The sequence below is a fragment of the Mustela lutreola genome, chromosome 16 (assembly GCF_030435805.1).
Source record: "Mustela lutreola isolate mMusLut2 chromosome 16, mMusLut2.pri, whole genome shotgun sequence".
NCBI lineage: Eukaryota > Metazoa > Chordata > Mammalia > Carnivora > Mustelidae > Mustela > Mustela lutreola.
Genome location: NC_081305.1, coordinates 58,428,389 through 58,455,157, shown reverse-complemented (window position 1 = coordinate 58,455,157; position 26,769 = coordinate 58,428,389). Strand labels below are relative to the sequence as shown.

General features: G+C 57.5%; 2 protein-coding genes across 6 annotated transcripts; one reads left to right on the top strand and one right to left on the bottom strand.

The window, feature by feature from the left end:
• The first annotated feature begins 335 nt into the window (after positions 1-335).
• Positions 336-8,582, top strand: KLC3 (kinesin light chain 3). 3 transcript variants are annotated; one of them, XM_059153408.1, is made up of 13 exons: positions 336-471; positions 3,970-4,235; positions 4,701-4,931; positions 5,253-5,322; positions 5,707-5,929; positions 6,233-6,320; positions 6,442-6,543; positions 6,801-6,974; positions 7,441-7,531; positions 7,614-7,651; positions 7,741-7,847; positions 8,036-8,099; positions 8,354-8,582. In XM_059153408.1, exons 2-13 carry the CDS (start codon positions 3,978-3,980, stop codon positions 8,417-8,419), a joined length of 1,512 nt encoding a protein of 503 aa, XP_059009391.1. In that variant the 5' UTR covers positions 336-471; positions 3,970-3,977; the 3' UTR covers positions 8,420-8,582. The 3 variants fall into 3 exon arrangements, with proteins under 3 accessions (XP_059009391.1, XP_059009389.1, XP_059009390.1); XM_059153406.1 differs by lacking the exon at positions 336-471 and adding an exon at positions 538-676; XM_059153407.1 differs by lacking the exon at positions 336-471 and adding an exon at positions 540-676 and having other exon boundaries at positions 5,710-5,929.
• On the bottom strand, positions 7,178-22,776 carry ERCC2 (ERCC excision repair 2, TFIIH core complex helicase subunit). 3 transcript variants are annotated; one of them, XM_059153403.1, is made up of 24 exons: positions 22,696-22,776; positions 22,262-22,361; positions 21,118-21,195; positions 20,979-21,041; positions 20,699-20,812; positions 19,108-19,224; positions 18,907-19,023; positions 18,539-18,662; positions 18,330-18,426; positions 18,065-18,198; positions 17,808-17,976; positions 16,174-16,292; positions 13,526-13,595; positions 13,372-13,441; positions 13,172-13,273; positions 12,042-12,105; positions 11,381-11,502; positions 10,110-10,202; positions 9,939-10,011; positions 9,659-9,729; positions 9,418-9,561; positions 9,147-9,290; positions 8,694-8,792; positions 7,178-8,112 (listed from the first exon to the last, which is right to left on the bottom strand). In XM_059153403.1, exons 1-23 carry the CDS (start codon positions 22,698-22,700, stop codon positions 8,700-8,702), a joined length of 2,283 nt encoding a protein of 760 aa, XP_059009386.1. In that variant the 5' UTR covers positions 22,701-22,776; the 3' UTR covers positions 7,178-8,112; positions 8,694-8,699. The 3 variants fall into 3 exon arrangements, with proteins under 3 accessions (XP_059009386.1, XP_059009387.1, XP_059009388.1); XM_059153404.1 differs by having other exon boundaries at positions 7,178-7,982; XM_059153405.1 differs by lacking the exon at positions 22,696-22,776 and adding an exon at positions 22,457-22,588.
• Positions 22,777-26,769: the final 3,993 nt, after the last annotated feature.

The following is a 26,769-nucleotide window of genomic DNA, read 5'->3' as shown; positions in this document are numbered from 1 at the left end:
GCAGTCAAGGAAGGCCTCTCAGAGGAAGCGGCCTTTGCGAAGCTCCCAGAGTAACGAATGGGATCTATGGAAAGAGAGGTCCAAGGAGAGGGCCCAGCCAAAGGAAAGACCCGGGGGCAGGAGCGGCAAGAAAGCCGTCTGTCCGGGATCCGAAGTTTCCAAGATTCCAGCTGTGCTGAAACCCGGCTTTTCAGCGCGCGGGTATCTTCCTCGGATTCGACGAGCCCGACAGCCTACGCGTGCGTCCGCGGCGGTTCTGCTATTGCCGCAGGGCCCGGGCCGCAGGGCGCCGGGCTGTGGGCGGGGTCGGTCTCACCTGCGGGGGCGGGGCTTCCGGCCGCCCCGCCCCTCGGAGGAGCGGCCAGCGGCTCAAAATCCGGGGCGCAGCTGGGAGCGGTGGGGCGTGCACGGTGTGCGGGACGCGGCCGTGTGTGTCGCGGCAGAGCGGGTTCCGGAGTCACCCGCGCTCAGGTGGGCCCCCCCTAGTGCGGGGAGGGAGTTCCGGGGACCGCGAGGATGGGGGCGGAGGGTGAGGGTTGGGCCCCACGCGCCCTTGGGCGCGCTGGCTTGGCGACGGGGACGAGACTTGGGGCCCCTGGGGGCTCCCTGCCCCGCCCTGGGGCTCCCCTGGGGTCTGGAGGCCCAGCTGGGGCCGCGCCCCCTCCCCCAGGCGGAGGTAAATAGAAGCGAGGACGGGGCGGGGCCTGGGGAGAGGGAAGGGGCCCTTGTGAGGGCCTGGCGGGGGAAGCGGGGTGCGCGGGGCTGGGCTGGGCTGGGCTGGGCTGGGCTGGGCCAGGCTGGCCGGCCAGGGGTAAGATGTGTGGTTTAGGGGATGACCGTGCTGGGGGCCTCATGCCTGCTAGTGTGGGAGTGGAGATGGTGCGTGTGAGAGCCGGTGTACGAGGCTCAGGTGTGTGTGCGATGGGGTCAGGCGGTGGGTACGGGTGAGAAGGGCAGATGGACGGTCTGTGGAACCCTGCGCGGGTGCAGAGGGACTGTGGGGATGATGCGGAACTGTTTCAGAGATATGAACACATGGGCGACCTCTGAGTGTGTGTCTAATACAGGGCCGGGTGTGTGGGAGGGAGGTGAACTGTTGTTTATGGGATTAGGTGCCTGACCCAGGGCTTGGGGGGATGGGGCCGGCTGTGGGCCCTGTGGGACCCGCTCGGACTGGTTGGGTGTGCCTGTGATTAACACTATCAGCTGTGCGGTTGTGCATGTGTGAAAGGGAGTTGTTCTCGGGGCTGAGTGTGGGCAAAATCGTGTGAAAAACGGTTGGAGCGCTCAGAATGACTCTCCGTGAACTTGTGTGATCAAGACTTTGCGGGGCTTGCAAGTGTCACTAAGTTCCGTGTGCTGTGCACACACATAGGTACGTACAGCGACAGAGACTGGCCTATGCACCCACATATACGTGGAGATTGGTGGCAAGTGAGAGCCTGAGGTCTAGAAAATCCACTGATTCTGTGGCTTTCTTACTGGGTGTCTCAATATGAGACACGTGAGGAGGTACCCAAAACTGGGCTGCTTGTGGTGGCCTAGAGGGTTATGTGCAGAAACTGTGGCTCTACTCTGTGTGTCCCCACTGCTGCGGATGCCTGCCGTGGACACCCAGTTGGGACAGGACAGCTGAGTCCGAGTTGAGGAATCGTTGGTATGCCCATGTTTGGAGCTCTGTGTCTCTGCGTGTGTGCTGCACACAGATGTGTGAATCTCTGGGTGGCCCGGCAAGGTGTTGGAGGAAGTGGGGAAGAAGGTGACAGGTCCACAGTGACTCCTAGGAGTGAGTGTGTGTGTGTGCACGTGTGTACATGCGTTCCCACTAAAGGCACGTCATGGAGAGTTAGGGACTTGTAGGACCGCCCGAGTGCAGGAGAAGGACACGTCATGGGGTTATGTACAAGGGGACAGGCTGAATTGGAGTGATTTGGGATTTGGTTATCTATTCAGTGATGAGAGGCACAGGTTTCGGTGTGTGTTGGCCTTTTTTCCTGAGGGGAAAATAGACCTGTGTGTTGTATTTCCAAGAGGAGAGTATACATGTATCATTTCTAGAGGAGTATGTGTGTGTGTGTGCACGCGCGCGCCCGGGTTAGTGTGCTGCATTAGGCTTTTTTTTTTTTTTAAGATTTTATTTATTTATTTGACAGACAGAAATCACAAGTAGACGGAGAGGCAGGCAGAGAGAGAGAGGGAAGCAGGCTCCCCGCTGAACAGAGAGCCCGATGCGGGCCTCGATCCCAGGACCCTGAGATCATGACCTGAGCCCAAGGCAGCGGCTTAACCCACTGAGCCACCCAGGCGCCCTGCATTAGGCTTTTTAAAAAAAGATTTTATCTATTTATTAGAGAACAAGCCAGGGGAAGAGTAGAGGGAGAAGCGACTCCCGGCTGAGCAGAGAGCCCGATATGGGACTCGATCTGAGGACCTCAGGATCATGACATGAGCCGAAGGCAAACGTTTAACCAACTGAGCCACCTCAGTTCCCTGGCATTAGGGTTTTTTTTTTTATTTTTATTTATTTATTTATTTTTTAAGATTTTATTAATTTATTTGACAGAGAGAAAGATCACAAGTAGGCGGAGAGTCAGGCAGAGAGAGAGGAGGAAGCAGGCTCCCGCTGAGCAAAGAGCCCGATGCGGGGCTCGATCCCAGGACACTGAGATCATGACCTGAGCCGAAGGCAGCGGCTTAATCCACTGAGCCACCCAGGCGCCCCTAGGGTTTTTTTTTTTAAAGCAAATATGGATGTATGGGACTGCGTTCAGTTTTATTTCTTGGAAGAGACAGGGCATGTCCAGAGTATGTCCTGTTTCTGAGAGGAGAATGTATATTACATTCTATTTTTAAGAAGGGAGTGTGTGTGTGTCAAGTTATATTTCTGAGAGGGGAGCGTGTGAATGTGTGTGTGTGCATGAGTGTGGGCAGGTGTCTTTCTGAGAAAGTTTGTATAGATTGCACTGTATTTGAAAGAAGAAAAAGCATGTATTTGATTTCTGAGAGGAGACCGCCTGTGTCGCCTTATGTATTTAAGAAGGGAGGGTGTGTGTGTGTTGGGGTCCATTTCTGGGAGTGGAGTGTATGTGTGCGTGTTTATGTGTGTATGAGGGATCCAGAGGCACCACCAGAGGTCATTGACCTTGTCATCCACAGACATCCGCGTGAAGTGCCCCCTGTGAGACCCCCACCCATTAGCATTGAGGCCTCAGACTCTGAGCTGTCCTATGGCTAGTGTGACATCCCTGAGCTGTGGCTGCCACACGTGTGTCCCAACTTGCCTTGGGCTGGCTGAGCCTGTCTGCAGTGGAGGGTGGAGCCCCTGTTCCCTTGGAATCTGTCAGCTCCTCAGGTCCTAGGAGCTGACACACGGGTCCCCCCAGCTCCTGATCCCCCCAAACCTGGAGGACTCCTCTGCTTCCATCATCCCAGCCCCTTGGCGCTTTCTTCCCGCCCCGCCCCACCCCACCCCCAGTGGTCTGACTGGTTCCCAACAAAAACACCCTAAGAATGAGCTCACGGGAGAGGCCACCCGCCTCCACACACCCCGCCCCGCCCTCCCAGCAGAGGCGGGTGCCTCCAGTCCAGGTCACACGGCCCGGGAGGTGTTCTGGGGCCCTTGGGGTGGACAAGGCTGGCCAGGTGAGCCAAGGGCAGGTGGGAGGCCATTAGACCACTGTTTGCCCTTCTTGGGGTTAGTTATGCATGGGGTTTCAGAGTTGCCTGCAGGGCAGGGCCCAGGGCTGAGGACCAGCAAAGTTAGACTATAGAATGTTCCCAGTTGCTGCCTGGCTGGTATGGGTGTGGGACAGGGAGCTGGCCCGAGTGAGGAGGGGATGGAGACAGAGGGCTGTCTGAGCCGGCTGGACAGGGAGACAGTCGGAGAAGGGTCCTGATGGGCAGCCGGTCGGCTGACCTAGCCCTGGCCCTGATTCCCCAATCCCCTCCACCTGCCCCCCTCCCCCCCAGGAGCTGTGATGTCCGTACAGGTGGCAGCCCCTGGAAGTGTGGGGCTGGGCCCAGAGCGCCTGAGCCCCGAGGAGCTGGTGCGGCAGACAAGACAAGTGGTGCAGGGGTTGGAGGCCCTGCGGGCCGAGCACCATGGCCTGGCCAGACACCTGGCTGAGGCCCTGGCAGGACAGGGCATGGTGGCCGGCTTGGAGCTCCTGGAAGAAAAGCAGCAGGTGGTGAGCCACTCACTGGAAGCCATCGAGCTTGGACTGGGTGAGGCCCAGGTATGCGGGGGGGCAGCTCTCCATCTATGGGGAGGGGGGAGCTGGGAAGCTGGCAGGAGGCCGGGGGGATGGAGGAGACAGCTATGCGGTGGGACGAGCCTGAAGTGCGGGAGGCCTAGGGGAGCCAGGCCTGGGGAGAGGCTCTAGGCTGGAATGGGGTTCCTGGGCAGCAGAAGGGGTCCTAGTGTGGTTCAGGAGCCCTGAGCCAAATGGCACCCATCTGTAGAACTCTGGGTTCTGGGGAGACTTTGGGGTCACACGGGTAGACCATGAAGCATCCCTACACGTAGTTTGCATGCCTGGGTGAGATCAGAAGGCTCCCTGGACAGGATTTGGGACTTTTCCCCGGGGGCTTCTGCACACACTTGGAATCCCATGGAAGGGTCTCTGTAGGATCCAGGGACTCCTGGGTAGAGAAGGGGTGCTCTGGGCTGGGCCAGGCCTCTGACCCCCGGGCCCCCACAGGTGCTGCTGGCCCTGTCAGCGCATGTGGGCTCGCTGGAGGCGGAGAAGCAGCGGCTGCGAGCCCAGGCCCGGAGGCTGGCCCAGGAGAACGCATGGCTGCGGGAGGAGCTGGAGGAGACGCAGCGGCGGCTCCGGGCCAGCGAGGAGGCCGTGGCGCAGCTTGAGGAGGAGAAGAACCACCTCGAGTTCCTGGGGCAGCTGCGACAGTATGACCCGCCGGCAGAGAGCCAGGTGCTGTGGGGGGCTGGAGGCACTGGGGCCCCCCTTCCTCCCTAGACACCCCACAGACCTGTACCCCCACCATGGGCCCTCAGTGCCCCAGATCCTCCTTCCAAAGATCTGGACCCCTTGACAGACTTCCACAACCCCCAGACCCACTAGAATTTCCATAGAAGCCCCCCAGTTTCCACAAAGTCCCCAGATCTCCCAAGTCCTCAGAACCACCCCCTCACCCAGGCTCTACTACCTCCCTCAAACCCTGAGATCCAGGACCCCGGTCTCTAAAGCAAACTCCCAGCTTCTTGACACCGCCCCCTTTCCTGCCCTCTGCAGCAGCCTGAATCCCCTCCTCGGCGAGACAGCCTGGCCTCCCTGTTCCCCAGTGAGGAGGAAGAGAGGAAAGGTGGGTGTGGGGGAGCCCACAGTTGCGGGGGGCACTCAGGCACAGGGGAGAGAGGCTGAGGCTGAGACTGTGAGACCCCGAGGTATATGTCTGGGCAGGGGAGCAGGAGCATGAGGTCAAGTGCCTGGGTCAGGGCAGGTGACAGCCGAGGCTGGCAATCGGGAAACCAGGCAAGGTGGCCACAGTGCCGCCGGCCAGGCTGACCCTGTGTTCACATCCATCACCTGGCTTCCCAATCTCAAGAGCTCCAGTGGGGGCGACAGGGGCATCATCCCAGGGGCCAGTGGGGCAGTGAGGCAGCTACAGTCCTGGGGTACGTTCTCCCTTTCATGGGACAGGGAGGCTGGGACGACAGCAGTGCCCTGATGCCTGGCCGCCCCCCAGCAGGCTCCGAGGCAGTGGGGGCCGCAGTGGCTCAGCAGGGCGGCTACGAGATCCCTGCCCGCCTTCGGACCCTGCACAACCTCGTGATCCAGTACGCGGGCCAGGGCCGCTACGAGGTTGCAGTGCCGCTGTGCCGCCAGGCCTTGGAGGACCTGGAGCGGAGCTCGGGCCACTGCCACCCTGACGTGGCCACCATGCTCAACATCCTGGCGCTGGTGTACCGGTGAGCCCAGGGCCAGTGTGGACCTGTTGTTGGGGGGTGGGGGCTGGCGTCCTGCTCTGCCAGCGCGGGACACCTACGGGGGGGCTAGGCAGGGACCTGGGGAAGCCACTGTGACCCAGGCGAGGAGTCAGAGAACAGGCAAGACACCCCCAAAAGAGCAGGAAACAGTTCTGAGGTGGCCGGAGGCTTGCCAGCAAAGGGAGCCTGTGCTCGATTTGGAGGGCATGGAGACCCCAACAAGGGACTGTGGAAGGGCGGCACCCCAGCATGGCCAACCCTCTCCATCCCTGGGCCTCCTCACAGGGACCAGAACAAGTACAAGGAGGCCACAGACCTTCTCCACGATGCCCTGCAGATCCGGGAGCAGACGCTGGGCCCTGAGCACCCTGCAGTGAGTGGGAACCTGAGAGGGAGAGTGACGGGGCCCTGCCTCCCCACACCCTGACCTGCCTCCCCCAACCCTCTTCCCAATACCCTGACCTGCCTCCCCTGACCTGACACCACCCCTGCAGGTGGCCGCCACCCTCAACAACCTGGCGGTGCTCTATGGGAAGCGGGGGCGTTACCGGGAGGCTGAGCCCCTGTGCCAGCGCGCCCTGGAGATCCGGGAGAAGGTACTGCCCCTGCCGGGCCCTGACCCTGGCCCGTCCCTGCAGAGTCCCATGTCCACCAGTTCTTCCTACTTGAACCTGATGTGCTCAGTTCGGTGGCTCTCACTCAATCTCGTGACCACACAATCTCGTTTGTGTAACTTCTACCCTCTGGTCCACAACCTCCTGTAACTCTCACCGTAGATCCTATGAACCTTTCCTCGTGACCCCCATTACCTCTGCTGGCATCACGCGGCTCACCCATGCCCCCCGACCCCCAGGTCCTGGGGAGCGACCACCCGGACGTAGCCAAGCAGCTCAACAACCTGGCCTTGCTGTGCCAGAACCAGGGCAAGTTTGAGGAGGTGGAGCAGCACTACGCCCGTGCCCTGAGCATCTACGAGGCCCTGGGCGGGCCCAACGACCCAAACGTGGCCAAGACCAAAAACAACCTGGTGAGGGCGCTGTGGGGCACAGGTACCTCTCAGCCCTGGGGCTGCCTGCCACAGCCCCCCCCCCAGAGGCACCCACTGGCTCAAGCGAGCCCCTAGAGCAGGGGTCTCCTAAGACCTGGCCTCTGAGCCGGGCTCTGACCAGTGAGGTCACCTGGCACATAGAGGACGTGGAAGCCTCAGGAAACACACAGGTTGGTGGGGCTGAGGACAGTGCCAGAGGTTTATTGAGCACTAGACCCCCATCTCAGTCCTTGAGGGAAAGCACCATCCATTTCTTAAAGGACCCCAGGAGCTAAGTGCTCCTGTTGTCCCATTCTGCAAATAAACTGAGGCACAAAGGTTATGTCACTAGTCCATAGTGGAGCAGGAATTAGTCACCTGCCCCAGGTCACGAAGTTGTGGGGGAGGGGAGGATGTGCCCAGGGGAGCTCCAGATCTGAGCCTCGATCACCCATCCTCCCTGCAGGCCTCGGCCTACCTGAAACAGAACAAGTACCAGCAAGCAGAAGAGCTGTACCGAGAGATCCTGAGCCGCGAGGACCTGCCTGCCCCTCTGGGTGAGCCCCCTACCCTGCCCCCGCCCTCCCCCACCCGGCGACTGCTCCATGTCCTCACTGCACTGCCCCCCTCTGTTCCTAGGAGCTCCCAATGCAGGCACAACTGGTGACACCGAACAGGTGAGGAGGGAAGATGGGCTTGGCTTCCGCTCCTGGGGCGGGGACTGGAGGAGAAGTGGGGCTGACTGGGGTCCTGGCGCCCTCTCCAGACCCTTCGTCGGAGCAGCTCCTTCTCCAAGATCCGTGAGTCTCTAAGGCGTGGAAGCGAGAAGCTGGTCTCCCGTCTCCGAGGCGAGGGGATGGCAGGGGCAGCCGGGTGAGTGTTCGATCGGGGCAGCGAAAAGCCCCAACAGCTGCAGCTTCTGTAACCCACACTGCTCTGTCCTGTTCCAGAACTCTCCATGGTTCCCATCACCTCTGTCAGTCACATCCGGTGCCAGGCAAGCCTTGTCTAGAGCAGGAGGCAGATGCTGTGGGCCTCACCCTTCCACCCTCTTCTTATAGGATGAAGAGAGCCTTGTCGCTCAACGTGCTGAATGTGGACGGTCCAAAGGCTGCTGGGACCCAGGTGAGGGGAGCACCTGGGGCAACAGTGGAGTAGGGAGGGGGCTGGGCTAGCAGGCCCAGAGGCAAGGGAGGAGGGGTATGCCCGGGCTGGTGTTGGAAGGGACCCGTGAAGAGGAGAATGGACAGGTCCTAGTTGGGCTAGAGCCCAAGGGACAGAAAAGCAAGCCCTGGGGATGCTCAGTGGTGACCCTCATGGCACCCAGAGCAGAGCTGGGTCCTGCCCCGCGCCCACACCTCCCCTGTGCCTGTCTGCAGGTCCCCCATCAGCACCTGAGCAAGACCACGCGCACCCTCAGCACCCAGGACCTGGGCCCCCGCTGAAGGGGACAGGACGACATGGCTCTAGCTTCTCAGGAAGAGTGGGGAAGGGGGGAGGGGCAGCCTTTCATCTCCCTGAGTTTCTCCCCACCTCTTAGGGGCTCCCCCTATATGGGACTCCCTCGCTCCTCCTGCAATTAAAGGCTGTAGATTTGGAAGCCATAAATGTCTACCTGAGGTTTCCTGTAAGGCCCAGAGACCACCTCTAGGCTGCTGGGCCTCGGGGCCAGGTGAAACCCCAGAGTCGCCCCACACCCCTCCCGGGCCCTGTGCACACCTTGAGCTACAGCTGCTGCGCGATCTGCTCTATCCTCCGCAGCGTCTCCTCTGATTCCAGCTGCTCCAGACTCAGCAGGGACAGGCCCAGCTGGTCTTCCTGGGGTGTGAGGGGAGAGGAGTCAGCTCCAGGTGGGGCCAGATGGCGGGAGCACTTCTCCACAGGCCACCTGGGACGCCAGGGGCCAAGACTTGAGAACCAGTAGTGACAGGGGGTGGCCCGCACGGGGGCTATGGGGCGGGATGCTGGAGTCTAGAAACACCCAACTAAGGGGGAACATGCCATCCCTGGAAGCAGAAGCTAGGCCTGAGGTAGGGAGAGGACAGCCAGCCAGTCTCCCACATGGAGGATGGGTGTGGCCGCTCCCCTGGGCAGGGCTGGGGCTTGGGACCTTCGTCAAGGAGCGTCGCCTCGGAAGAGTGGAGGGAGGGAGGGTGGGCCCCTCCAGCTCACCCGGTGGAATGGCTGAGCCATCTGCCTCAGGAAGTACTTGGCTACTTGGACGCCCTCATCCACGGTCAGGTTGAGGTTGGCGTCCGTGAGGTGCTCCTGGATCCAGCGGGGCAGCTTCCCGCGCTTGTCAGCCCGGGCAAACCGCTGTCAGCAGAAGCACGAGGGAGGAAGGAAAGACATGAGGCCCCTGTCAGGGAGCCCAGGCCTCCTTCCCCATCTGGAAAGGGGGTAGGGGGCACAGCCCGGTAGGCCGACACCCCTGCACCCATACCTTGTCGGCAAAGACCATGAGGCCATAATCTGTCTTGCCACGGATGGCCCGACCCACGCACTGGGCCGCGTGGCGCATGGCGTCGAAGGTGAGAAAGTCGTTCTCGCGGATCTGGAACTGGTCCCGCAGGTACTCCAGCCGTGCCTGCCCGCGAGAAGAGCGCCCCTCCTGCATGCCACCTCAGTCCCAAGGGGAGGGCCCCAGAACCCCAACTGTCCCAGGGAGCCGCGGTGCTGCTCACCTTGAGAATGCGGCTCTGGGTGTAGACGTAGGGGACACCGAACATGATGACCGCGCGCCCGTAGTGGTGCACTGCGGAGCGAGCATGAGGCAGGGGATGGGTTACTGGGGGGTGATCAGAGCAGCAGACCCCGCGGGGCCCGGGGACTGAAGAAGAGGGAGGTCCCTGCGTGAGCCCAGGCTGCGGGTGTGTTGGGGGATCGGGGGTCATCCCCTGCAGGAACAGAAATAGCCAGAGCTCCAAGCAGGCACCTGGGGAGGGGAGAGCCCGGTCTACTCACCGAAGTCGATTCCCTCAGACACTTTTCCCCGGGCCACTGACAGCAGGATGGCTCCACGGCCATTCTCACAGGCCTGGGGAGGGGAGCGAGACAGGAGACAAGTCCCCTCAGAACTGCCTCCCCTGGGCCCCCTGCGCGCAGTCTCCCGGCACCCCCTGCCCCGTTGCCCACCTCCTGGTACTTCTCCAGGGCGACACTGGTCTCAGCCCCATCCTGCGTCTCAATGAAGAGCAGCTTATTCCTCTGGATGTTTTCAAGAATGCCCTAGGGGGAGGACAACAGGCAGGTCAGGCTGCAGGTTGGCGGAAAGTGGACTAAGGGCACAGGCGTCCTGCCTCGGCTCAACTCTGCCCCGACCCCCGTGCAGCCGACTACCTCTCTCCCCGGGCCCCGGTGGCCGGCACAGACTCGGGGGTGGAGTCAGGGGGTGGCTGCTGGCCGGCTTCACTCCTGGTGGGAAGCTGTGATTCCAGGCACGGAACATCATCTTCCGGACAAGTGGGGCAGGCATATGGCCCAAGGTGGCTCCTTCAGCGGGGTGAGTGGAGGCGAAGTGGGACCCTCCACCCACCCTGCTGGTACTTTAGTGGAGGAGCCAACATAGGCCAGGGGGAGCCGGGTTGAGGCTGCCCAGAGACTTCCATGACCCTGCACTAGCTCTGTGAGTGATCAAGGACAGACACAGGACAGAACGGAGGGTCCAGAAACACACCCCCATACAGATAGCTCACCTGTACCCCTTGGCGGGGGGCAAGTGCTTTCTAGGGAATTGGGCTTCAATGACTGGAGCTTCATAGAGGGAGAAAAAGAACCTTGACCCTGACCTTACACCACACACAAAGATGTGAGGTATCTCACAGAGCCAGATGTGAAAGCTAGTACTACCCGGCTTCTAGAAGAAACACAGGACGTGATCTTCAAGAGCCTGAGGTAGGCAAAGCTTTCTTAAATAGGACACACTAGACTCAAGATGCGGACCTGGATGGCCAGCAGCCACCTTTCCCACGGTGTGGGAAGCACCCCGCTGAGGACGAGACCAAGGTCTCGACCGAGTGGACAAGGCTTCCCTGCCCCATTCCCTGGAGTGTGGGTTACCCTAGAGGCACCTGCTTCCACTACCCGAGAGCTGGGCTGTGGTGCCGAAGCAGAGATGTCACAGTGGCCACCACGCCCTCATCCTGCCGGCCATTCGGGACCTGGCTGTGGTGAGCCCCACTTCCAGAACACTCCATGACTTCACCCCTGCACTGTCCTGCAGGGTCTGGATGTTGGGGGGCAGAGGGGACTAGGGTACGCTACGCCATTTGTTCTTTGAACTGTATTTTATATACTGTCCTGTCCTCTATGATGCATGTCACCACTTACAACATGAGACCAATGAGAAAGAGCGCCAAGAACTGAGGAGAGGGGGCCTTTCCCGGGGAACGGGCAGCTGGGCCTACCTGTTCATACCAGGAGGCCACGGTGCTCTCCATGTACTGGTAGCTAGTGAAGAAGGCCACGATGCCATCGGGGACCACGGCGGACATCTCCAGCAGGAGGTTCCCATAGTTCCGGATCACCGCTGGGTGGGGCATGGTGGTAGTGAGAGGACATGCATGGGTCCTGTTCCCCCTCCCTTCAGAGGTTTCCTAGCTAATGCCCCGTCTTGAATTCAGGGTGCCTAGAAAATGCCACTGAGGCCACCTGGAGGTGGAGGGCTCCACACCTCTGGACGGCTCTTCACACACATTCCACGTCTCTTCCCAGGCCCCTGGGAGGACTGCGTCCCCCGCCCCTGCCCCCAGAGTTAGGCGTGGCCACGTGACTTGCGCTGGCTAACAAAAGGGGCACAGAAGGGGTAGTGGGTCACTTCCGGGTGAACGCCTTCAGGAGGCATTACCAGGACCCTTCCCGTCACATGTCACCCCCACAGGGGCGTGTCCAGTGGAGCAGGTTCCCAGCGTGAGGAGACATGGGGCAGGCCCCTGCCAACCCACAGTGGCGCATACCGTGAGCAAGACGTGACCGCGGCTCAGACTTGGGGCTATTTGTTACCACAGCCTGAGACCCCCCAATATACCCGCCCCAAGAACCCGTCAAGCTGCCCCATGAGCAGCATACCAATATCCTCCCGGGTCTCAAATTTGGAGCTGATGGCCACCTGGTCATTGCCACGACCGATGATCTGCAGAGAGCAAGAGATGTCCGGGTAAGCAACCGGCAGCAACCATGCCGACGGGCTGGTGGCCTGCTGGTGTAGGGCTCGGCTTTGCAGGGACACGGTGCCCTTGAGTGAAACCTCGGCTCCCCTGTCACCTGCATGGCATGGACAGATGACCTCAGGCCCGGAGAAGATGAGCCGCCCACCACGAGTCACGTGGCAAGTCAACAGCAGTGGCAGAACCGACCCCATCTGCCCGCACCACTGACCAGCAAGTCTATCCTGCTGGCCCCAGCCCCCAGGCCACGCGGTTCCCGCAGGACATATATCCCCATGAGTTCGCCAGCCACCAGGCCCAGGGCACCCCCAGCACCCCCTGCCGGCCTCCACAGACAAGGCAGGACGTGGCCATCACTCGTCTTCAACCCCCAAAGGGCGATTCCAAAAGCTGAGCCAACTTCAGAACTCCAGGTACTTAACTCTGGTGCCAACTCGTGTGGTCGCGACCCCTGGCCTCACCTGAGTCCACTCAGGGTCCTGGCTGACCTCCCTCTGTCTGCCGGCTTAAAACATGTTCCTGCCAAACCAGGACTTTCCCTGGCCATAGCTGCCCCAAACCCACCGAATGTCACACCCCACACAGCACCTGCTTGGTTTTTTCAAGTCTGGGAAATTCTCACTTCTAGAATACATCTGGCCCAAGGAATTTGGAGAAGGGACTGAAGACTGTTTTACAAAGGAGACTGAGACAAAGCAGAAGGTTCATCATCAAGGTCATGGCCAGAGGACGAACTAGGCAGAGCCCACATTAACCAAAATGTTGCACTAGGCCCTGGGCCGTGCAAGCCGCTCTCTCACAATCCCCTCAACCACCCCGGGAGGTCAGGGAGGAAGCACTCTCACTTTATAGATTAGAAACTGAGGCCTGGGGAATCACACCCCCAAAGAGAAGTCACATCAAGCCCAGATCTGTCTGAACCCAGAGTCTGTGCCCTCAGCTCTAAAACTCTCCTGCCCCATCAGCAGGGGAAAGAGAGGGAGGAATGGAGGCCCACCACCCCTGGCCCAGCACCCACCCTCTCCCACGCACCATGGGGCAGAGGCAGACCCGGGCCAGCGTCATGGTGAAGGTTGCCATGGTGACAGGGTGGAAGTCCAGAATCTTGGGGTAGATGTCCAGGGGGGACAGCGTCTATTGCAGGGACAGTGGGAGGGATCTTAGCAGAACTGGGCAGAAACCGGGAGCCCCACAGTGGAGGGCTGGGGACGGGGACGGAGAAGGGGTCTCACCCCCGATGTGATGATCACTGACTGGAAGCGCTCGAACACGGGTTTGATGGCCAGTGAGGCATCCATGCAGCTGCAGGAAGCGGACGGGGGTGGTGAGGACCACTCTGGGGCCCCCTTGGTCTGTTCACGCCCCCATACTGGGGTCGGGTCTCACCTGAAGTGCAGGATGGGGTTGGCAATGGTGGGAGTCCTGTCATCAAAGGGCTCAATGATGATGGTGAAACCTACAAGCAGGTGAGACTCTTGGTTACCGGTCACTGCCATGCCCACCCGGCCACTCTCTCCTGCCCCATTAGTGACTGGGACCAGCCACTGGTTCCTCAAGCTTAAAATCCAGGCGTTGGGAGCCCACAGTACACCCCAACCTGCCCACTTCTCCCAGGGCCGACACCCACCCAGGAGTGTCATGAACAGAGTGCACCAAAGGTCCCTCAGAGTCTCCCGGGGCCACAGGAACCAACACCCCCACTCAAGCCTAAGCCTGGAGCCTTCCCCCATGATCCTTGTCTCTAAACCATCAGTCAGGTCGGCTCTACCTCCAAAGCCTATCTGTGATCTGACCACTCTCCCCGCCCCTCCCCCACCATCACCTCTAGCCTGGACTATTGTAGTCACCTCCCTGGGCTTCCAGCTCCCACCTGTACTCCCTTCCCAGCAGCCAAAGGGACCCTGTGAAATCCCGGGTCAGATCACATCCCTGCCCTGCTCAGAGGCCCTGCACAGCTCCCCAGGCCCCTTCCAGAGTCTGAGATTATCTTTGAGACCCTGCCGTGCTGACCTCATTTCCTCCTGGCTCACAGGCCGCCTCCTGCCTAACTTTCCAAAAACGACCAGGCTCACTCCACCCCAGGGCCTTTGCACTGGCTGTCCCACAGCCAGAAAAGGTTCCCAAGGCAGCTGATTCCATCTGGTCATTTGGAACTCAGCTCAAATGTCAGCGCCTCAGGCTTCCTTGGCCACTGCAGGCATGCTCCAACATGGCAACATTTTTGTTTCTTGTGAAAACTGTCCCTTTCTGGAATTATCTTTCTTATTTATTTGAGTCTCTGTTACCTGTCCTCCCCTCTGCAATGTAAGTTCCAAGAGTTCAGGAATGAGACCCCTCTTGGTTTCTGGGGGAGCCTGGGTGGCTCAGTGGGTTAAAGTCTCTGCCCTCAGCTCAGGTCATGATCCCAGGGTCCTGGGATCGAGCCCTGCATCAGGCTCTCTGCTCAGCAGAGAGCCTGCTTCCCCCTCTCTCTCTGCCTACTTGTGATCTCTGCCCAATAAATAAATAAAATCTTAAAAAAAAAAAAAAAAGGTGAATGAATGAGTGAATTCATATATTCAACTTCACTTAATTAAAAAAAATATGGTGCCTGAGTAGCTCAGTCATTAAGTGTCTGTCTTTGGCTCAGGTCATGATCCTAGAGTCCTGGGATCGAGCACCACATCGGGCTCCCTTCTAGGCGGGAAGCCTGCTTCTCCCTCTCCCACTCCCCCCGCTTGTGTTCCCTCTCTCACTCTCACTGTCTCTGTCAAATAAATAAGTAAAATGTTAAAAAAAAAAAAAAAAAAAAAAAACAGGGGCCCCTGGGTGACTCAGTGGGTTAAAGCCTCTGCCTTCGACTCAGATCATGATCCCAGGGTCCTGGGATCAAGCCCCGCATCGGGCTCTCTGCTCAGCAGAGAGCCTGCTTCCTCCTCTCTCTCTGCCTGCCTCTCTGCCTACTTGTGATTTCTGTCAAATAAATAACTAAAATCTTTAAAACAAACAAACAAACAAACAAACAGTCCTCTGTGCCCTGTCCTGTACTAGGGACAGTGGGAACCAAGATAGCTCTGGACCTGCCCTCTCCAGGCTCACAGTCTGATGACAGAGGCACAGTCCTGTCCCCAGAGTGACCACTCAGAGTAGACAGGGCTGGGACAGGGAAACCAGAAGGAGGGGGGCTTGACCAGCCTGGGGGTCAGGGAGGGCTTCCTGGAAGAGGGAACATTTCTAACAAGCCAAGCCTGAAGGAGCAGGAGATAATGGGGGGCTGAGGAATACAGGGACAGATGTCCCAGGTAAAACAGTGTGAGACGTTGGTGGATGGGGAAGTGGGGAGGAGAGGAAAAAGCTAGTCCCAGAAGGAAGATGGGGTGGGACAGGGAGGGGACTGGACACAGAAGGAAGCTTCTAGTGGGACTCGCTGCTGACAGGTCCTGGGTTTGGGGGACAGCCTCTCCATCCTCTGGGCTGGTGCAGCGTGTCAAGAGGCCTGACCTGGTTTCCGGGATACAACAGTAATCCCTGGGGATCAGACTGAGCCCTTGGCCAGCTTAATGCTGAGGGAAGGGAGGGAGGGCTGACCAGTAAAGCTTCGGGAACACTTCCCCTCTCCCTGGCAAGCTGGACGCCTGAGCACTGTTCCCCACCCCAAGCACCGGGTCTCCAGAGAGAGCTTTCCAGCTCCTCTGTCCTCCCATCCTGCCCCAGGTCCCTGCCCCTCCCTTGCTCAGAACCTCCTATGGCTCCCCACTTCCTGGGAGTAGAAGGGCCAACTCCTTACCAGACCATACAGGGGGAGTGACACCCCAGAGCTTCTCTGGCCTCACCCCCCCACCCTACTCCACTCTGCAGCCAAAGGGAGCCTCTGAAAATACAAATCTAAGCATGAGGCTTGCCGAACTCAAGACCTATCAGTGGAACCGCCCCACACTCGGAACAAAGCCCAAACTCCTGAGCCCAACCCTACAAGGTTCTGAGCGGCCCCGCCCCACAGACAAGCCTCTGGTCTCCGCGGGGATTCTCATTCTGGCTGCAGAAGATAAGCTTACCTTTGGCATAAGTGCTGACGAGGGTGGCGAAGTTAGCCAGAAGGGTGAGGGGAGAGAAGTCGGCAAGGTCAGCGATCTCCAGGGTGTGCAGGAGGGAGCGGAGACGTTCGGCACAGAATCTGGTGCGGGAGGCCAGACGGCGTCAGGGGGGCAATGGAGAGCCAACGGGACAGTGACCCCCTCCGCCACCATCAGCGTGCGGTCACACATGCCACCCCATGCGACTAAGTGGTTGCTGAGGACAGAGGCTGGGGCTGTTTCAGTCACCCGTGTCTCCACACTCTACACCTACACACACACACCAGTGATGAGACCCTCCAAGCACGTGGTCACACGATCTCATGCACGTTCTTGGTCCAAAGAGGAGACCCACAGCCACACCGAGCATCCCAGTCCTACACGGCCACACACACACACTCACACCCATGGCCGCTTCCACTGTCGGTCACATGTGGCCATCCTGATGACACACAGAGCGTCAGAATCCCACAGACTCACAGAGGAGTCTCACACCCTCACGCGTGTGCACACACACACGGCCACTCGGTCACAAACATTGACAGTCAGGCTTGACACTGTCGCCCCTCAAGGGCAGGTCATGGGGCAGGAGCACCTGGCTTCAGAACCAGGCCGATAGTCAGAGTTCTAGAACCGGCCTCCAAACATCATGGCTTCAAGTATGACTTCTTGATGCTCCCCACCCTGGCTGGATCAGGCGCCCCCTCGGGCCTCCCCCATCTCAGCCGTGCCAGCTCACAGTTGTCCCAGTCCAGGGACGGGTCTCCCCCGGCACAGAGCAGGCACTCAGGGAACATAACTGGCTGGGAGCCTATCTCTGCCTTCATGAGTCTCTCATGAAGAGGGACAGACAATGCCACCCCAAGGGCCATTCCACTCCCCGAGATGCAGGGCAGCCAGGGCCTTCGGAGCCCTATAGACCTGGCTTCACGCACCTCCCCCATGAGGAGCTGTGACGCTGGCTGATAGCTTGCTGTCTCTAGGCCACACTGTCCTCGTGTGCAGCCAGGGACGCTGTACTGAGAGCCCACAAGATACAGAACCTCAAGTGGTTAGCTCATCACTGGGGGTCAAGACGGGGAGTTATTTCTATCATGGCTTTCTCATGTAACCCCCACAGAAACCAGAGTAAAGGTGACCACTCCATTCCCACTCAACAGAAGAGGAAACTGAGGTTCAGAGAAGACCCATGACTTATCCAAAATAGCAGAGGAATAGGACAGAAGGCCCCACCCCATTCCTGGGTCCACGCTCTGCTTATTGCGCGCCGGGGAGGCTGACCCACCCCACAGACTGCCCGCTGGGGTCATTCTTGCCCTCAGGTTTCCGGGGCACAAAGAGAAGCACTGGCAGCAGACTGGGGTGCAAGGGATCCACAGCACCTCTCCCCCTGAAGGTCCCACTGTGCTGGGTTCTTGTCCGGGGCCCCCCTCCAGGGCCACTCCCTCCCCGGCTACCCCTTGGTCAGACGGCCCTCACACAGGCTCCTTCTACCTGGATCGCTGATTCCCGACACTGGCACAACATGGCAGCTCAGGCCCAGAGGCTGAGGTTCGGGGAGGGCCCAGGGTCTGGCCTCCCACCCCACCCCCACCCCCAGCCGCGTGGGGCCACACCTGAGGGGCTTGCGCTGGATGCACACGCGCTGGGCCAGGCCACTGAGGAAGGCCGGGGGGCTCTCCTGCACCACGTGCTGGACCCGCAGCCGCCACTTGACATACTCCAGCAGCCGCCGCAGGAAGCCCAGGAAGTGCTCTGCAGTGCGGATGGAGCCTGGTACGGCCTCTGCGGGAAGAAGGCATCAGCCACTCCGGTGGCTGGGAGCGGGCCGGGTGAGGCGGGGTGTGGGTGGCAGCTGAGAGCTGGGGCTCACCCTGTAGCACCTCATCTGGAAGCACGGGGTTGGCCAGGTGGGCGTCGGTCTCCCGCGCCGCACTGGCCTCCCGCAGTCCCTCCACCAGGCGGCGGTACTCCTCCCGCAGCCGCTGCTCATCCGTCTCCTTGATCCTGCGGGCGAGGTGGGACAGGCAGGGGATGTGCGTGGGATGCAGGGACAGGGCAGCTGGCCCTGTGGCCACGCTGGGCAGAAGGGGGTTCCTGGAAGAGGCTCAGGCAGGAGCGGGATGTGGAGCCCCGACCTGAGCACCGTCTTCTGCAGGGTCTCCAGGTTGCCCTGGCAGCGGTCCAGGGTCCGACGGGTGAGGTTGACGCTCATGGAGTCGATGCAGACGTTGTCTGGGGAAGACAGGGGAGGAACCCGGGCTCGGTCAGGCCGCTGGAGCTGCTGGAGCCGCGGCAGAGGGGCTGGCGCCCACGTGCGTCCCCATGTGCCCCACTCCCGCCTCACCAATGTTGTGGGCCTCGTCGAAGACCACAACGGCCTTGCGGGCCAGCTCCTTGGACACCAGCTCTGCAATCTTGGGGTCCAAGAGGTAATGGTAGCTGTAAACCACCACGTTGGCGTGCAGGATCTGGGGGCCAAGACGGGCAGGGTTAGCCCAGCCCACATGAGGTGCGACACTGCCCTGCCACCCCTCGCCCTGTACCCCCATTAGTCCCACTCTCCCCCAGAGGCCAGGTAAGACAGACAGACAGACAGACACAGGCAAGGGACAGAGAACAGCTAATGGACAGAGACAGACGGACATGCAGGTGGGCCGATGGGCTACCCCGCACTGCTGCCCTCCTCTGCCTGACCCCCAGCAGCCTCCTCACCGAATACCGGGCAAGGAAGTAGGGGCACCAGCCCTGGCGCCGCCCCAAGGCCTTCAGGTCATCCAGGTTGTAGATCCCAGCAGGGAGAGGCACCTGGCGCCCATGGACATCAAACTCCTGGGGCGAGAGGGTACACGGGGTCAGGGAGGCCGGCTACTACAGCCAACCCGGTCTTCTTCCCTCGGCCCGGCCGGCAGGCACCTCGTAGAAGCGGCAGTGGGGCAGGCTGGGGTCCTGCTGGTACTGCGCCCGCACATATGAGGCTGTGAGGCTGTGACATTTCCCGTCGACGTCTTTCCCAAAGCGCAGGGGCATCACCTGGAGGCGGGGTGGGAGAGGGCGCGGCTCAGCGCCAAGATGTTCAACCACTCCTGGAACCTGGGGCTCTACACCTGTCAACAAGGTGGGACGGGGTAGGGGGGTGGTGCTGGCCTGTTCCATCTGCAGTGAGAATGAGGAATTCTGGGGGAAACTTAAACCGCAACGGTTTTATTATTAAAGAGTTAAGACACCAGGGAGACCTTAACCACAGGGGGTGTAACAGCAGTGCGACTGTTAGACCCTTACACTGAGCTCAGGGTTGTGAGTTCCAGCCCTGTGTCTGGTACGGCAAGGAGACTCTAGTTCATAACACCATATTGTGTATTTCCAAGCTCCTGTGAGAGATCTTAAAAGTTCTCATTACAAGAAAAAAATTTCTGTGACTGTGTAAAGTGACAGATATTAACTAGACTTACCATGGTGATTATTTTGCAATATACACAAATACCGACACATTACATGGTAAACCTGAAACTAAAGTTATGTAAGTTATATGTCAATTTTACCCTGATTTAAAAAATCATCTCACCTAATCTTTATTTTTTTTTAAAGATTTTATTTATTTATTTGACAGAGAGAGATCACAAGTAGGCAGAGACAGGCAGAGAGAGAGAGGGAAGCAGGCTCCTTGCTGAGCAGAGAGCCCGATGCAGGACTCGATCCCAGGACCCTGAGATCATGACCTGAGCCAAAGGCAGCAGCTTAACCCACTGAGCCACCCAGGCACCCCACTTTCTTTTAATTATTGAGATATAATGGACATATAATACTATTAGTTTCACGTGTACAACATAATAATTTGATACTTGTAAATACCGCAAAATGACCATCACAAAAAGCCTAATTAATATCCATCACCCCACAGTTACAATTTTTCTTTTTTACTTTCTCGGTTTTTTTAAAGTAAACTCTACAGCCAATGTGGGGCTTGAACTCATGACCTGGAGATAAAGCATCGCGTGCTCTACTGACTGAGCCAGCCAGGCACCCCTCTTAGTGACTTTCAAATATACAGCAGAGTATCATTAATTATAGTCAACACACTGTCGGTTACATCCCTGTGACCTGCTTGCTTTATAGCTGGCAGTTTGTACATTTTGACCCCCTTCGCCCATCTCACTCCTGTTCTCCCCCCTTGCTCAATCTTATCAACTGTATAAAGCTGTGTTTTACAGAAAAGACTGAAGCCCCACTATAAAAAATCACCTTTCCAAAAATACGTGACTAAGGTTTCTGAGCCAGGAAACCTGGCCTGCTAGACTCCACGAACAGCCTTTTTTAACCTCTCCCAGGCTGGGGAGGTGTGTTTTTCTGGGCCACCCGACCAGGAGTCAGAGTTTGACATGTGACAAGTCTGCAGGTGGTCCCTGCCTGCCGCCCTGAGGGGTCTGGTTTACAGATCTAGAACTCCGGTCAGATGGAGGTTTCTTCAACCCTGAGACTGGGGGCAAGGGGAGAAATGGGTACACACCTCAGGATGAATACACAGGTTCTTCCGGGAGCTCAGAGCCAGCCCCAAAAACGGCAGCTTCTCACCCTCCTGCTTCTCATAGAAGTTGAGCAACTTTCGCAGCTCTTCAATCACCTGTTCCCGTGGAGGACAGAGGGGGACTCGGGCGTAAGACCCTGCCCAGCCTGGCCCAGCCCCTTCCCCAGCTTCCCCAGCAACCCCCAAAGCTATGAGGGCAACCAACAGGGGGACCAGCAAGTCCTGCAGGACTGGGGGAGCCCCAGGATTGGCCCTGGCTCACCTTCTCAATTTCAGGCACCGTCCTCGAGCAGTAGATGAGCTTAGTCACCTCCAGTGGATACGCCTGCCGGTGACAGTAGACTCAGCCTCCATTGGACCCCTTCCCTCTGCCCCTCTCCCCGGTCCCAGGGGTCACTTACCCTCTGGTATGCCGTGATCAGGGCCAACAGGGACACTGTCTTCCCAGTGCCTGAGGGCATCTCCAGGACGCCATGACCCTGCATGTTGAGAGGAAAGACAGAACTTTAGGGACACAAACTCTGGGGACCACTCCCGGCATGCCACCATCTAGAAATATTGGGACCACAGCAATTAAAACTCTAGGTCCTGGGGGTAGTGGGTTTGAACCCCACTTTTGCCACCTCGTTGTTGAGTGGTCTTAGGCAAGTGTCTTCACCGATGTGGCCTCAGTATCCTCATCTCTAAAATGGGCCTGGGGGCACCTGGCTGGCTCAGCTAGGAAGAGCATGTGACTCTTGATCTCAAGATCGCAGGTTCAAGCCCCGCAAAGGGTACACCAATTACTTTAAACACACACACACACGCACAATCTTTAAAAAAATAAATAAAATGGGCCTAATAAGCACTTCTTCAGATCACAACTGTGAGGATTAATGAAAAACTGACGGTTACATATTTAGCATGGTAGCTGATATGCAGCGACCCATTTTTTCTTTTAATTTAGCAAACACTTCCACAGCACCTACTCTGTGCCTGGCACCCCTTCCAAGTGTCTTACTCATATCCGGGTTTCTCCATCTAGGCTACACTGACGTATGGGAGGGGGGCTGTCCCCTGCACTGCAGAATGCTTAGCAGCACCCATGGCCTCTACCTACCAGATGCCCACTAGTACGCCCACTCCACTAGTATGACAAGCAGGAATGTCTCTGGACTGCCTCTGGGGGTCAAAATCATCCCCAGTTAAGAACTGCTGCCTTACTTACTGAATTAACTCCCATAACCTTCCCGTGAACCTCTGAGGGTAGGCAATGGTACTAAGCCTATTTTACAGAGGAGAAAGCTGTGAAACAGGGAGATGAAGGGATTCGCCCAAAGGCACACAACTGTGGGTCTAGGATTCCAACCCAGAGAGCCGGCTCCAAAGCAACGCAGCGGCTGATAAACGTTAGGTGCTGCTGTTTTAGGTAACAGGAGCTTTAGGAGTGCCAACTTCCCCAGGACCTCATATTCCTAAAACCCCGAGGTCCAGCAATCTCCGTGCTTAGACCCACGGGCCGTAGTGCACCTGCCGGGTGGGAAAGGCTGGGTCGGGCCCACCCACCTTGGCGTCCAGTGTGCGCTTGAGCTCCAGCATGTAGGAGAACTGCTCCGGGTAGATGTAGTCGTAAGGGAAGTAGACCAGCAGCCCGTCCACGTTGAGCCTGGCGGCAGGGGGCGACCGGCTCAGTCCCTCGCCCCCGCAGCCCCTCTCCAGCCCCCACAGTCCCCACCCGTCCGGCCGAGAGGGGTTACTTGCCGGCGCCGGTTTCCCGCGAGGGTCCCCCAGTTCCCCGGGAGCCTCGGGTCCCTTCGGCATCTCCTCGCTGACCATCCCTGTTACCGCCCCGCAGGTCCCCGCCGCTCTCCTCGCCCCACTCCTCCGGCAGCCCCTCCCCCCGCCCGGGCCCCGGGCGCGCCCACTAATCCCCCCATCTTTCAGACCCCACCCCACCCCCGAGCCCACTCGCAAGCAGCGCACTCAGGACCCCTTCTCACTTCATGGCGCCGGCCGCCGAGAAAAGCGGCGTCGACCCGCCTCCCTCATGAATATTCAGGACGCAGGATCGGTGGGGAACTCTCCAGGTGCCGCTCCACCTTTCTCAGGACTCCATTGGCTGATCCCTCCCGTCACTCTACTGGGCGGGGGGGACAATGCGCGTGCGCACGGCAATGTTGGGGGGGCGGGCTCCCGGGAGAGGCGGTGCCGGAGGCGTTGCTGAGGATCGCAGAGTAACGAGAACAACACATGAAGGAAGAGAACCGAGATAATCGATCCCATTCATTAGGATTTGGTCTTCCTGCACCTGCCCAGATCGTGTAACAGTGAATGGAGTCTAAAGGAACTGACAAGGAAATTGAGGACCCTTATGGAGCCCACGAGTTAGGAATAGCTTTGTCGCACCAGACTAACGTGTACCTATAAAATGCCTGCTGTATGCTAGACTTCTCTGGGAGGAAGAACTCCTCCCGTTTAGTGAGCGCCTACTGTTTGCCAGATACTTCCCGCATCAGGCAGTAATGCAAAGGCATCGTGGCTTGGTAGCTAAGGTGTGGACTCTGGAACCAGAATGCCCGGGTCCAAATCCCGGCTCCACTGTCTGCCATCCCTGTGACTGTGGTCAAATTAACTTGACACCTGCAAGGTAGGAACAATTAGATTATTCACAATGTAGGGGCACCTGGCTGGCTCAGTCAGTACAGCACGGGACTCTTGATCTCAGAGTCATGAGTTCAAGCCCCACATTGGGCATAGAACTTACATTAAAAAAAAAAAAAAGTAAAAACAAATATTTAAAAAAAGAGATTACGATGGAGATGATGCTTAAATTAACCCGCATAAAACATTTAAAACTGGGTCTAGCAGATACTCAGGATTCAGTAGGTAGGAGCTTTTGTGCAATTGCTCAACAAATAAATATGAGGTCTCTACTGTGTGCCTGACCCTGTCCGAGGCCCTGGGAACACAAAGGTAACAAGACAGCCCCTGTTTGTGTCCTCAAAGAACGGACTTTAAACATACATGTGGATATATGGTTACAAGTATGACAAGTACTGTGATGGGAAAATTCTGAAAACCATAAGGTCTACATACAGGAAACATGCTGTCAACTACAGGGGTGTTGAGTGATCAGAAAAGCCTTCTTTGAGGAAATGAGGTTTGAGTAGACACAGGAAGAAATGAAAAGGAACCAGCCAGCCAAAGGGGATGGATGAGAAAAGGGGAAAGGGTGTTGGTGTTCCAGCCAGAGGGAACACTATATACAAAAGTTCTGCCGCCACAAGAATGCTGATGCCTCAAAGAGCTAAAGGGAAGCCTGCATGGTAGAAGGACAGAGTAGAGAGAAAGCAGCTGAAGGGAGAGGCAGGGCCAGGCCAAAAATCCTTAGAGTGGTCTGCAGAACCCTGTCTAACCAGCATACCCCCTCATCATCCCCACACCCACCACCTTACCTCTCTGATCCCCTCCTCTCTGGCTTAGCTCATTTTATTTCAGCCACATGCTGTTTCCAGAACACTCCAGGCACATCCCACCTCAGGGTCTTTGCGTCTGCCTGGAATGCTCTTTCCCCTGACGTCTGCATGGCTTGGCTTTGTCACATCCTTCAGGTCCTTGCTCCAATGTCATCTTCTCAGTGACACCAAATTAAATCCCCACCCCATATACACACACCCACAAACTCATATACTCCTGTAGCTCCCTCCCTTGCTTTTTTTTTCAGAGCCCATCTAACCATCTGACATACTAAATATTTAACTTATTTACTTTAGGAGGTCAGCTCCATAAGGACAGGGATTTTGTCCATTTTACTCCCTCCTACATCTGTGGTCATTGCCACTGTGTTTGGCACACAGTGGGGTTTCAATAAATATTTGTTGAAGGGGTGAATGAGCCATGGGGGGGGTCAAATTTGCATTCTGAACTTGTAAGTCACTTTGGGTGCCTTGTGCACATGAACCAGAAGGACCAAGACTGGCAGGCAGAGCCAGTCTGTGGCTAAGGCTAGGGCAGTGGAGGAAATTACATCATTAAATCATCATGACAGTCCTATAAATCGCATCCTTTTATTTTCCCCATTTTACAGATGAAAAAGTAGGCTCAGAGAGGCACGGTGAGTTGCCCAAAGCCCATTTTATTCCAGGGTCCATGTGTCTATGTCTGTGTGCATGATAGTTTGTGGAGCTGATCACAGCAGAGAAGAGTGAGGCTCGAATCCTTTGTTTAGTTGGGATTAGAGAATGAGCTTTGTTGATACAACCACAAGGCTTGGCGAGAGAGCCAGAAATCAGGAGGCAGTGGGCTACCCAAGGCTTTGACTTCCTTCATAATTCTCTCTCTCTCTCTCTCTCTCTCATTCATTCATTCATTCATTCATCCTGTATTACCTGAGCCCTGTGCACATCCTGAGCTGGGGAGCCAAAGGCACCCAGGGGTCACCAAGACAGCCTCAGCCTTGATGTTCCTTGCAGTATGACGTCCAAGGAGAATAAAATGGGGAGAACCTGCACAACGTGACCTCAGATAGTTGGGAGTAAATCATGGTGTTGCCATCCCACTGTTCGCACTCGCCATGCAGCAGCTAGCCCCACTTTGCTGCTTAGTCCTCTGCTTTCTATTTGTCTCCAGTGGTGTCCTGTGCCTACAGGGCCATCACCCCTATCTTACCCTGCCCCGCAGGTCTCAGAGACATCCCCTCCTCCAGGAAGCCCTCCCTGACCACCCCTCGACTGGGTCAGGCATCTTCTCTAAGCTCCCCCATCCCATCCATGCTTACCTTGTTCAAGCAAGTGGGGGAAAGGAGGAAGGACATCTTAAAACCCAGAATATAATAAAATGAAGTTGAGTATGGGCTGATGTGAGTCAGGCATCATAGCAAGCATGCTGCTACTTCCCTGACGTCCTTCCTCACTGTCCCCCTGCTCCCAAGTCACTCCTCCTAGCCACACTTGGCTTCTTGGCTCTTCCACGCGGGCCCCAGACCTGCAGGATCCAGCTCATTGGTACAACAAATTAACCCCAAATGTAATGGTCGAGAACAACAGCATTTATTATCTCACAGTTTCTGTAGGTCAGGACTCTGTGCAGCTGCAGACATCCCTGTTCCCTCTGGGAAACGATCCGATGCTAGGCTCACCAGGTGGTTGCTGGCAAAATTCATTTCCTGGCTGGCTGTTGGCCAGGACCACCTGTAGATCCCTGCCATGTGGGCACCTCTCAAGGCAGCCGGCTTCATCCAATGGAGAAGCAAGAGAAGCCCAAGAGAGACAGACGCAAAGAAGATAGAAGTCACCGTCTTTTCCAATCTGATGTCGGAAGTGACAGCCCGTCACTTTTGCAGTATTCCGTTTCTTAGAACACATCCAAGGGCACGTGGGTGGCTCAGCGGGGTGACTGTCTGACTCTTGGTTTCAACTTGGGTCCTGAGCTCAGGATCTCAGGGTCATGGGATGGAGCTAGGCATGGAGTCTGCTTGAGATTCTCTCTCTGCCCCTCTCCCCACATGTGCTCTTTCTCGAAATAAAATTTTAAAATCTTAAAAAAACAAAACCTACCAAGAATACATCCCTACAGCCAGCCATGGTCAAGGGGAGAGTAACCTTGAGGTTACTCAAGGGCATGAACAGCATGGTCACTGGTCCCTCCATCTGGAAGGCTTTTCCCCTAGATCTCTGTGGCTTCTTCCCTCACCTCCCTCAAGCCTTCTGTAAAGTTCCATTCTTCAGCAAGACCTTTCTGATTGTTCTATTTAAATTGCATCACTCCCTGGGCAGGCTGAATAGTGGACCCCAGAGATCTCCAGGCCCCAATCTCTGGAACATCCCTTTATATGGCAAGAGAGACTTTGCAGGTGTGACGAAGTTAAGGCGCTTGAGATATCCAGGCATGCCTAAGTGTAATCACTGATGCCTTTATAAGGAGGGAGATCACAGCGAACAGAGACAGAGGCAACGTAACAGGATCAAGATGCTAAACTGTAGTGTCTCAAGACAGAGGAAGGGGGTGGAGCCAAAGAATACAAGGAACACAGCTCTAGAAACTGAAAAAGGTGAGGAAACGGATTCTCCTGCAGA

Bases quoted from the DNA above. Each gene is read 5' to 3' on its own strand.
- KLC3 (XM_059153408.1), top strand. From the start codon at position 3,978: ATGTCCGTACAGGTGGCAGCCCCTGGAAGTGTGGGGCTGGGCCCAGAG. The intron at 5,930-6,232 runs GTGAGCCCAGGG...GCCTCCTCACAG, and splicing joins ATCCTGGCGCTGGTGTACCG to GGACCAGAACAAGTACAAGG. The intron at 6,544-6,800 runs GTACTGCCCCTG...CCCGACCCCCAG, and splicing joins CCCTGGAGATCCGGGAGAAG to GTCCTGGGGAGCGACCACCC.
- ERCC2 (XM_059153403.1), bottom strand. The intron at 13,596-16,173 runs GTAAGCTTATCT...ACCTGCTTGTAG, and splicing joins CGTCAGCACTTATGCCAAAG to GTTTCACCATCATCATTGAG. The intron at 12,106-13,171 runs GTGCGTGGGAGA...TGCTCTCTGCAG, and splicing joins GGGTCTGCCTCTGCCCCATG to ATCATCGGTCGTGGCAATGA.